General features: G+C 36.2%; 2 protein-coding genes and 1 long non-coding RNA gene across 5 annotated transcripts in view; 2 read left to right on the top strand and 1 right to left on the bottom strand.

The window, feature by feature from the left end:
• Positions 1 to 12,166, bottom strand: part of LOC116162894 (C3 and PZP-like alpha-2-macroglobulin domain-containing protein 8) — a 239,325-nt gene that overhangs the window by 162,293 nt on the left and 64,866 nt on the right. For all 3 annotated transcript variants that reach the window (XM_031476652.1, XM_031476654.1, XM_031476653.1), the window contains exon 2: positions 1,390 to 1,495. In XM_031476652.1, coding sequence (XP_031332512.1) covers positions 1,390 to 1,475 — 86 coding nt within the window. In that variant the 5' untranslated portion in view covers positions 1,476 to 1,495. The remainder of the gene's footprint in view (positions 1 to 1,389; positions 1,496 to 12,166) is intronic.
• LOC116162897 (farnesyl pyrophosphate synthase-like) lies at positions 9,120 to 10,666 on the top strand. The gene is made up of 4 exons (XM_031476660.1): positions 9,120 to 9,321; positions 9,369 to 9,610; positions 9,659 to 10,105; positions 10,151 to 10,666. Exons 1-4 carry the CDS (start codon positions 9,162 to 9,164, stop codon positions 10,493 to 10,495), a joined length of 1,194 nt encoding a protein of 397 aa, XP_031332520.1. The 5' UTR covers positions 9,120 to 9,161; the 3' UTR covers positions 10,496 to 10,666.
• Positions 11,220 to 11,588, top strand: LOC116162898. Its single transcript, XR_004143642.1, has 2 exons — positions 11,220 to 11,335; positions 11,382 to 11,588. It is a non-coding gene; the product is annotated as an uncharacterized LOC116162898 (long non-coding RNA).

Here is a 12,166-nt window from a genome sequence, read left to right as displayed (position 1 = left end):
CAGGTGTGTAATTGTTTGTGAGTGAAAATTCCCTCTATTTGAGTTGCACCATTGTTGGAAGACTTCCCTAACTCCGATGATTGATAATTTTTGAAGGTTCTCCTTGCTGTGTGAAGAAACTGCGTCAGCATATATTATCAAGTTTGCTTTATTTCTAAAATTTGGTAGTGCGCTAACAAATAAAGTCAAAGCTCCTAGAACGGAGCCCTGTGGAACGCTAAGTTTTAAAGAGCGTCTCTCCGAATAAGTATTTCCAATTTTGACTGGTAAACTTCGATCCGTAAGGTACGACTTGAACTACTCTAGCCGTAACACCTTTTATCTATCAATTCTAGCTTTTCGCTTACAAACGGTAGTTGCAGTGTATCAATGGCACGTGAGAGATCAAAGAATATTCCGGAAACATAATCATTTTTGTCCAATTTTTCGAAAACGTATTGAATAGAACGGAAATCCATGCTGGTTATTAACTAGCAAGTTATGTTTTGTCAGAAAACCTAGAAGTCTAGCGACCACACATTTTTCTATTATTTTGGAAAAGATGCTGAGCACTGAAATCGGGCGATAGTTCTCACAGTTTCGCGGATCGCCTTTTTTGAGTACTGGTGTTACTGTTGCATGTTTTAGAGCGCTAGGAAAGCAGCCTTAATTGAAACTTAAATTTATAATATGAACTAATGGTTCAATTATGAATTCACAAGTCCATTTTATCGAGATGTCATCGATTGCTGCCGAGCCTTTTTCATACAAACCGATAAAAGAGAAATGTAAATTGGACTTATTTATTTTTTCCTTAATATATCTATAATATTAAGCCCGATTAGGGTAATTTTGTATTTGATCGTTTATGAGCAAGTAATTCCGGAACACAAGACCAATTTTGAAATCACATTTCAGTGTTGCATGGAAGAGTTGGTTTATTTTCATGCTTAATGGTGACACTGCAGATGATACCAAATTTACGGGAAATTAACATGCCGATTTGAAGAGTTATCTGAACTACAGTGATGTCCATTCTGTTCCATGGCTGGTGATCAGGTTCGCGAATGCTTGCTTGCTCTTTGGACATCCTTTCACATCATTGGGGTGTTTCATTACAATCTATGCATGTTAATAACTTTCGTTATTCCTATGCATTAGAATAATAGCAAGTTAGGAGTTATGAGCATATTTTGTAAGGAAATGCAGAATTAGCAAAGGATAATATTTCTCATTCTCATACAGACTCAGTCTCTCGTTGTATAGCATTATGTTAATAATGAAAACATGTTGCCTAAGAATGTTAATAAACTCAGATTAAATGACGAGTTGCACTGTCGAAGGATTGTTTAATCGCAGATCCAATAATAAATGTTTTAATTAATGCAGGGAAAGAAAATGTTAACTTACGTGACGCAATCTTCAGCATAAGAATGGGAAAATCTGCTGAGCAGGAGTGTTAGTAGGATAACAAGCCTCTCCATTATTTCATTCATTTTTGGTGCATTCCTTTCACCTGAAAAACAAAATAATATATAAATCACAAGCGTTTTACGTATGCCTGGGTGTTAGTAATAAAATCAGGCGATTCCTCCATGGGGTAACTGAACTTTTTTTGCGTGAAAAATATGTGAAACGCTCACTCGACCTCCGACCATTGATTACCGTTTTGGGAGTCGTATGTATTCGGTTTAGTATGGAAGCTAATAATACGGGTAGTCTATAAAAGGCATTCTCCCCTTATTTTGCCTCGGTCCATAGAAACATACCGCTTTATCTTTAGGAACGCACGAGGATATGTGAATTCCCCCAGATGGTAACTGCTGAAAGTATGCAACAATTTACGTTTTTAAGTCATCAGGTCCCACTTTAACATACCTAAAGTTCAATGGCGAGTTAACCCTTGTTCCCTTACGGCAATAAACTGTTACTTTATGGAAATTGTTGTTGCGTACTAGCATAAATTTGAAAGGATTAAAATACACATAAAGAAGCTGATGCGTCTAATCCCTTTTATTGCAATATTTAATAAACGATACAAAGGATTTGACCGAGACGCAGAAGCAATTATTTCCATTACAAAATATCTATGGAATAGTTGAAAACAAATCCTACACACAATTTTAAGTCAATTTGTAAATACATTATTTGAAGTGGATTTGACATAAAACATAAATGTGCGAGCAACAGTGCCGCTTAATATTAGCTACGCACAATGCGCAGCAGATAATTTTAGTAGGGAGTACAGTACATAATGCATATGTAACCTTTAGAAAGCATAATTACGGATCATAAATGCTTTAGGGTTCTAACGTTCGAGGGATATTTCCATTTCTACCCCTTATGCTTGGATTATGGACTGCATTAGGTAGGGAGCATTATTTCTCCGAGGAAAGTACTTGGTGAAGTATGCTTAGAAATTTAGTTGACAGTTATACAGATATTGCAATTACGAGTATAATCGTTAACGTACAATGCAGTTGATAAATATCATCGGCGTTATATTTATGACCCCATAGTAGCTACTGTACGTTTAATTCACTTTCGTTTCGTATACCAATTCGTCTTCTAAAAATAAAAGGAATTCAATCGCATAACATAAAATAGTAAACATCGTTTAGAATTTGGGGTGCACGTGGAACGAACCTATTAGCAATTCATATTAGCCAATTTCCGCTATAGCATAAAACACGACACTACTTTCCAGCGACAAATGTGATACAATTCATTTAACCCAATTTTAGAATAACAAGGAGATCAAAGTATCAAATTTGATTGACAATGATGAAGATTTTTGCAAAAAGCCCTATTTTTAGCTTGTTTTCCATAATGAAACCGAATTTGCTTATTACTAAATCACGGCTATTTAAAAAATATGTTTCAAAACCCACTCGTTGTTCACTTAAAAAGATAAGGAGCATTTTGAAATATTTAATTGTAATGTTTTGTTAAAGATATCTCATTTAAATCCGGTCGTTGCGATAAGAAATTTCTTATCGTTGCAGATTTCGCCGATAAAAAAAACAGGTATTTAATTTCGAAGACGCAAATTCAAGTAGAGGAGGTGGAAACTGAAACAGAGAAGATGTTTCTAATAAGCGAACTGGACGTTTGTTTGGTGGGCGTTGAATATCTGGTCAACTTTCTAATCGCTATCACTTTAAAACACCTTAGGAGTGACCAAAGTTTGCACCAGTTTTATTCATGGTATATATATATCCAAACTGCGTTAAATTGCTAACTAAATACACCAGGAAAGGTTTTTACTTTCCACAAAGAAAAAATGTAAAAAACTTGTGTATACAGGGTGTCCAAAATAAGAGCGTGACAATGGGAATATCAAAAGCCGTAAGAAATTCGAAGTCGGTTAAATGGAGGCAAAGTTGCAATTTTCGCTTTCCTACAAGCGGGCATAATTAGATTTTTAGTCTGATGTTTCGGTTTTTTGGGGTCATCATGAATTTTATTTTTTAAACACAGACCTGGATACGTCAGAAAAAAATACACGTGTCACACTTTCGTACTATACACTATCACTATAAAGTCGATAGCGGTTATGAAGCAACAGCGTTCATGGGAAATGGCCTGAAATATTTGTGAAATTGTATAGTTTTTTACTGTTGGATTAATTATCTTGCAGAAAGAAGGTAATTTAAATTATAAATAAATGTTTTATTACTACAAATCAACAACAAAAACAACTGGTACAAACACTCATACCTATCTCTTATCTGTATCTTAAGACAGATAATGGTAAGAATACCCGTGTTGCTCGTCTCGTCACTACCTCAACATTTTCGGGTGTTCTTACCGTTTTTTGTCTTAGGCTTCTTTTTTGTGGTCGTGTGCTACCTATTTCTTCCACATTTCTAATCCAGGCACGAATTGTTTTCACATCAGGAAAAGAACACGTCAGAGTATATTTGAAGCATGCCGCCTAGTAAATACTTTTTGTCGCCCAGTAGTCTGGAAAAATACCAGTGGAAATTTCACTGGAAGACTCTAAAAGTTCACCATAAACAACCACTAAGTTTGACACTTAGAATATAAAAAGTCATTACAATATTCTATAAAACTGATGAAAAATTTCCGGTTGGTGGTCTGTCCGAGAGGTGTCCTAGTGCGGCAACTGGGGCCCAAAAATTTTACACTGGAGTGGAGCCCCCAGTATGGCACACTAATACTGGGTTCAGTGCCTCCTAGTGGAAGTTATTTAAAATATGCTCTGGAACACGTACGAGGACTATTGAAGTTTGGGCGAAAAGCTCTTTGCGTAGCGACCACTGACCTATTAGAGATTAGAGATGTTGTGTTGTGTTGATTTTCGGAAGAAGGGCTTTCGCCTTAAATAGGACTTCAAGAAGAAAAGCGTCGCTTTTAGCCACGTTCAGCGCGGAACTACGTTCCGTTGAAGTTTTAAATCGCTTTTTGCCTGAGTTTACGCAGTATTACGTTTGTTGAAGTTTTGAAATCAGATTTTTGCTACGTGCAGCAACGAGTTACATTTCGTTTAAGAATTTATTTCGCTTCTTGCGAGTTCCATCGTGGCGTGAATTATTTGTTTTGAAGCCACGGCCAGTATTGACAGATTCGTCCAATGTGAGATTGCAGTTTGAAGAAATCTTGTGTGTAAAACCGGAAGCCGAATGCACTGCTAATTATTGTTCTTCGTTTCGAAGTTTGAAGTTTTGACCATCTAAAGTGCTGCAAGGGGAGGTGCTTGTCGGCGCTCCCATAAGTGTGTTTTCAACGTGACTCAGTTTAAAGTTTTTTTTATTGGAACGTCCTTGTCTACTAGAAGAGAAGATGCCGCAATTACTCGAGGTCGTTAGTGTAAAGTGTGTTCTTTAAAAATGATACTTTTCGTGTATTGTGTACGGATACCTTTTATTTGGATTACAATTCCGGGACAAATAATGTAAGTAGTTAAGTCATAATTTTAGTCTATTTGTAATAATTGTTTGTGTTATTGTACCATTTTCCTTTTGTGTGTTAAGATTAAATCGCACTTTTGTAATTTTCACATTAATTTCCGCGTGTTTCATTCACAACGACGTCTTTTCTTATTTACCTGTTGCTTTATTGGATGCTTGCCCAAGGTCAATTTTAATTATTCAACATTTTGAAGTTCAGTTTGGAGTTTAAGGTATTTGGTCTGACCCATTATCTTAACTGAGAGCCCAGTCGAATCTCTCCTCTGCGCTGGGGAGAAGTTTTGTGCCTTGACAAAGGGAAAGCGTTTTAGGTAGGTTTTTGTTTTGGTGTTTTGTGTACGGTTTTTCTGGACTACGGGCCAGTGCACACAGCAGCATATTACAGGGTTTTTTCAAATTATTTTATTGTACGATTACTTTAGTCCGTAAGAACTAAATAATTGAAAACCGTAGAGTGAGAACCATGCATTTTACCAACCCCGAAAATCAAGACACTAGCGTACTTTCTGTCACATTCAAATCCAGTTCCTAGTTGATATATTGCAATTTTACGTGTGTTTCAGTGTTTAAACACTCTCAACGTATAATAAGTTTTTTTCACTACTAGCGTCTGATGACATGATTATTAACCTTTTTTCCACTTGTAAAGTAGGCTTTCTCGGCATTTGTTCAAAGTGGTTAATAATGTGGACATTATTAACTAGTAGTCAATAATGAGAACTGTCACGCTGTCACTTTTAGAAAACACAACCCGAAATTTCGCTCAATAAACGTTTAGACAAGTTCTCTAAAATGAATAATTGCCACCATCCGCCATTTCCAGAGAAATTACATACCTAAAATTATCACATTTTGAAAAAATTCGAACGAAATTACTCTTTGAAAATATCTCAATGACAGAACAAAATACGGCCTGTTTGACTTGTACTTCTACGTACTTGATTGACATGTTAAATTAATAAACAAAAAATTCTGTCCAACCGTTCATTTTCTTATCAATATAATATGTTAATTTAGAGGATTTCAAGTGCTAGTAGTGAAAAAAATAGTATATATACCACGGTAGAGAAGTCTATTATTGCCTTCGCACCTTACACCCCTCGGCGCAAGCGCCTCGAGATGTAATCTTGGTGCTCAGGCAATAATACTGTACTTCTCTACCTTGATATATAATGTACTATTTTTCACTACTAGCGTCTGATGACATGATTATTAACCTTTTTTCCACTTGTAAAGTAGGCTTTCTCGGCATTTGTTCAAAGTGGTTAATAATTTTTTATTATTAACTAGTAGTCAATAATGAGAACTGTCACGCTGTCACTTTTAGAAAACACAACCCGAAATTTCGCTCAATGAACGTTTAGACAAGTTCTCTAAAACGAATAATTGCCACCATTCGCAATTTCCAGAGAAATTACATACCTAAAATTATCACATTTTGAAAAAATTCGAACGAAATTACTCTTTGAAAAATCTCAATGACAGAACAAAATACGGCCTGTTTGACTTGTACTTCCACGTACTTGATTGACATGTTAAATTAAGAAACAAACAATTCTGTCCAACCGTTAACTCTCTTATCAATATAATATGTTAATTTAGAGGATTTCAAGTGCTAGTAGTGAAAAAAATAGTATATATACCACGGTAGAGAAGTCTATTATTGCCTTCGCACCTTACACCCCTCGGCGCAAGCGCCTCGAGATGTAATCTTGGTGCTCAGGCAATAATAGTGGACTTCTCTACCTTGATATATAATGTACTATTAAATTACGTAAACTCCGTAATAAAGATCACAATCGTATAAAAGCATAATTTTATTTGCTTTGGGGTTATTATATGATTTATTTTGCCACATTTTACAGCAGGGTCCAGCACCGTGGAACATAATCATACGCGAGGTGTTATTTTATTAAAATATGTTATTTTGTAATTCTCGTATTATCTTATAATTAACCGTTGTTTTTCTAGTGTTATTTCGATGAAGGCACGCAAAATCATATACTTTCTGACATTAGTTTATACAGCCATGCACTTTCTTTTATTGACGTAACTTATGATTCGCAACAAGTCGTAATAACTGAAATTAATTCTTCCCATAGGGAATGTTTTTGTAACTGCTTAGCCTTAAAAATGGATATTACAAAATACTTAAAGAAATAAGCAATAAAAGAGAATGTAAACATACTATAAGCTAGCACCCGCGTGCCATTTAATAATTTATGCATAATTAATTTTTAATTTTTCTTTCATTATTGTACAGATTTACCTAAACTATAGAGCTAATCTATACCCCTCTTTATTGATTTAAACGTCAAATATTCGAATATGCACAATGGTGTCGGCTTTGTGTGTAGAATTAACACAAATGAATTTAACAGTAGTCAATAGCGAAGTTTTATTAGTTTTAAACATAAATCCGATAAATCTCCCATATGAAATTAAGCCAGTGCTTATAGTGGTGGCGATTTGGTATGGGAAAGTATGGGACAAACATTTATTGGGTACTTGTCTGTATTGAAATAAATGACAACGATACACAGTCAAAATATATTTTAACTTTCCATGAAATCCCCCGAAATCCACTAAGGTAGGGTTTCTTCAAACCTGTCGTTCCCGCAAATCAACCAATTCCTGGAACACAAGACGGGACGAATCCACGGGTGTATGTCGAGTCCCTAATTCAGGCGTTTCTCCGCGATTGGTGCCTGCAAACGGGCCTAAAGTTCTCTCCCTTGATTGCTTTGTCATTTTCGAGGTAGTAGTATACGAGTAGGTATAGCCTAGTACACTGCTTTCTTTGTTTCGGGAGTGTAGTGGTCACTTCAGGAGGTTCAATCCCTCCTCGGTCTTCAACTGCCGGTGTCAGCAAACGCAGAAACCATCGCTTACGTCGGCAAGGCTGGTTTTACATATTCTGCGGCCCCACTTACGAACTGTTTGTACAAAGACCTCACCCAACGTAAAGGACATACTTTAGCGAATCTCCTGCGCACACATATTCTCTACATTGAAAAAAATGCATAACGCCCCCGAATTCCGATTTTATGCATTTGTAACTAGAGCTCATTCAAAGCAAATGATCTTATATACATGCATACCTGACACTTTAGGTAGGGACCTCACAAAAATGGTCAACTTCTGGTCAAAACCCTAAAGTCCGGAGATTCACGTCTTTCAGAGATTGTTGGGGTATAGGTACGTTGCAAACAATTACTGAATTGAAAAAACTCCTCTTCGTGTCAAATAAGTGCCATGCAACTAACAGAAGGAAGTCTAGCTATAATACTTGAAGTTCACTAGCTTTAGTGACAGTTATAGAAAAAGTGGAAAAATCACTTTTCTAAATCTGGTGCACAAGACTCTGTGCTAAAGATAAAGAGGACACTATAGAAACGGTAAGACGAGATACACATTTGACTAAGTGGGAGAAAACTGCCAGAATCAAGGATCTGGGAAGGATCAAGAATCAAGAACCATCATCAACTTTATTTTTTTATATGGGCTGTAGAAAACGTACATAATTACTGTATGGAACAGGATTTTTTATTACGAATTCAACGATATGTGTCACCCACAAGACAAACAAACAACGCTCTAATCGTGCTAGAATACCTATCGGATGAAACCAACAGTTTTCAAGTTTTGTTTTTCTTGTGTGTGACACATATTCGTTATAAAAAATTCAATACAGTATGTACTTTTTTTACTGTCCATGTAAAAATATAAAGTTAATGATGATTTCTCCGACACGAAACGTTGCATTGAAAATCTTTCAACGGTGTCTTGTAGAGCTTAGAAAGTGGCAATGAGAAAGTGTTTTCTATTTTTTTGTATCTCTTCAAATAGCATAATAAAAAAATCGGCAAATTGTGGTTTTGGAGGTATATCTTCGGGAGTAATCGGAATTTTCTGGTTTTCTTTAAAGCACGATAATAACTGTTTAATTGGTCAACTTTTCCCTAATTTGACCATCGTCACACCTGCTATGGTTTCGGAAATCCCAATCCTTACCTTGGACATAGTGTATAACAAATAAATATAATTCGCCAACAATATTAGCGGAAAATAATAAAAACTACATAACACATCAACCTTCTTTTTAAGCTTGTAACAAAAACGTAGTATGAGTAGCTAAAAGGTTATCAAAATCTCACACTTTAATCTGTGACATAATACTGTAATATGTTACACGCTATACTGATTCTAGTTGAAAAATTTTACCATTTTGTGTTAGACAAATAGAGAATGAAGTGCTTACGTGCAATTATAAAATCAACATGTATTAGTGCATTTCAAAAACATATTAGAAATTGTAGTTCTCAAACTGGAGCAACGCTTGCATCAGCTGGAAAATTGGAACCAATGATCGACCTTTCGGAAAATCCCCGCGAATTGCTTGAAAAGGGTAATTTCTATCACGGCTAACTTTGGTACAGGGGTTCAAATTTTTAGATGGTCTAAAACTGCTGTTGTCGCATTACGGTTTCTCGGTTAGAGATGCGATAGTCCGAACTGATACAGAACTTCACGACGTAATTAAGCGTTTTGATGATATTTGTTATCATACTGCACCGGAAAGAGAACTCATTATATGCGTCAAGTTATTACACACGTACAAAGGATTTGAGTCGCCCAAGAACCTAACACCATCTAATATAAAAATGGCAGTTATGTTAGGTTGGGCTTTCGAATATGTACGAATTTTGAAATTCTGTTTTTTGGGTGAATCAGTATTGTTTTAGCTCACAACGACATCGTTTTTGACGGACGACATACTGGACAAGAATACAATGCGTTGGAAGAAACCCTGCTGGCATACTTTACCGCATGTGGGTTTGACAGGCTTGTGCGACGCACGAACAGTCTCAATGGCTGGGTTCGCTCTACTACGAAAGTATCTGAGGTGTCATCCTTTTTACCACCAACTAAGCACACTTCTAGTCAATTTTCAGTATGATATTTACTTAGGACAGTCATTTGACTATGTTTCCGCTTCAATGTTTAAAAAAAGCCGGGATGCTAGTTTACTTTCAATGGATCACTACTTCACGACAGTGTGGTATAAGACTAGTTCACCGGCATACTACATACCGATAGTGGCAGCAGCGTATCTGGCAAATCTCGATCCGCAGATATGTTCCGTTTCCCGAGATGTGTTTCGGACTGTTGGTATTCACCGGCAAGCTCAGGTGAGGGATTCTTGGGTTTCGGTCAAAATTTCACAGTTTTTACAGAACGATATGTGGGATGCTTGCGGCTACTTCGATAATAGTGGAAAAACTTCCACCGATTTTACGGCGGGGGTATGCACATGGATTACAGCAACCATAATGGAGCATGGTAGCGAAGAGCAAAAAAACGTGCTACTGCAAAATTATGGGAGAACTGAACCAGAATGCCATGAGAAAATATACCAACTTATGAGGGAACTAGACATTTTAGAAAGATACCGAAGCTATACACAGAAAGTAATTAAGGAGTGCCAAGAACATACAAAGATTGCGCATCCAGGAATAACCAGGATTCTTAATTTAATAGTTAAAGAACACATCGATGTTAAAGAGAGTTTCAATCTGTAACTTGGTAAAATGGGTGGGCGTGGCACTTCTAAACAGTCATAAGAATGTTGAATTAATCAGTATCATCGTCAGGAAATAGTTATTTACCTAACAAGTTCGGTAAGTTAATTTTCCCGCATGAGCACTTTGTTTGCAGCACGACCGTAGGGAGTGCTGCATTTAGTGCGAATGCGGGAAAATTCTTTCCGAAAGAGTTAGGTACAATATTTTTTGTAACGAATTACGTAAAAAAAGGTCACTTTTAATAATGCACTGGTCACATTTAAAACTTCCACATCTTTGGTTAATACATATTTTGCCTTTGCAATGAGTGCTACTACTGGTCACGGCATTGCATCGTTTGCACTGAATATCTTGAGTTGCGTAAATACACTCGTTACATTTAAAATCCTTGGAAGCTTTGTGTGTGTTAATATGTGCTTTCTTAAACTGCATATGCGAATAGTTGCAGAATATCACTGGTCACATTTTAAGACGTTTTAACAATAAATTTTACTTTTTCTTGAGTTCCAATTCTGAAAAATAATTTGATTGCGTTATAAGTTCTTGTTTATATATTTACGTAAAACTTAGTGTACGTCTGTTTCCGATTAATCGCACTAAATACCCTCAACCAACGGTTTAATTGATTTTACAGCAGATGACAGTTAACCATGACATGACGTTCGTTGACTTCAATAAGTACTACCAACCGAAGAACGCGCATAACCCCTTCTCTCCAGCGGAAACTAAAAAACACCGCGATGCGGGAAAGTCGTTTTCCCGTGCATCGAGGATGCTTGGAAACATTATCTTTCCATTCAATGAGTACAAAAAGAATTTTTCGAGTTACAAGGATCTGTAAGACTTACTACAAACAAAACCTGAACCAACATATTCAGTGCAGATTAAATAATGGGGACGCACCACAAGATGGATACTTTTTAGAAATGTTCACAAGAGGTACCCATGTCAAGGACGTAACGTTCAGAAACAGGCGGCTTTGCCGGATGCCGACGAGGCGAATGTGGTCTCACTTGAAATTTTGAATACATACAAACGAAATTTATTCTAAAGTATTGTATTCTAAATATAAATTATAATTTACAACCGACATAGTGTTTCTCTTGTGGTTTTGGATGTTTTAAAAACAAAGAAATATTTTAAAGATAAAAAATAAAATAAAAGGAGAAATTGGGAAAGCGTATCCAGATATTATTCGTAAGTCACAATTGCGTAGTTCGATGTGGATTTATCTTACAAGTTTTTTGGATCTAATTTTCGATGGCTTAGTAAAAGATAGTTCGGATATATGGAAACAGTGCAGGTGCATAAAAGAGGCATTCGACAAATGGAAAATGAATGCACATGTAAAAAACTTGATTACTTACGCGTAGATCTACCTTTCTTACTTGTGTACCACTGTTTTCTGAAATTTTAACTGAAGATGCTTCTTACAAAACGAATTTAAATCACACGTCAAGGAAGGGTTCGCGGTTGCGCAGTCAACTTTTTCATTTGTAGACGGATTTTCGAAAATTTTAACAAATGTGATACTTATAAAACTAAATTGAGCATATATAAAAAAAAGTAGATTACGCATGCGCATGCTTCTTGTAAAAGAAAATTGAAAACGTACAGGAACTGGATTGCGCCTATGCAGAGCCAAGATCTTAGTGCACTTTGTGTGCC

Source organism: Photinus pyralis, unplaced genomic scaffold (genome assembly GCF_008802855.1).
Source record: "Photinus pyralis isolate 1611_PpyrPB1 unplaced genomic scaffold, Ppyr1.3 Ppyr1.4_LG2, whole genome shotgun sequence".
Lineage (NCBI taxonomy): Eukaryota > Metazoa > Arthropoda > Insecta > Coleoptera > Lampyridae > Photinus > Photinus pyralis.
Note: the sequence above shows the minus strand (reverse complement) of the source record. Positions and strands in the feature narration are given on the sequence as shown.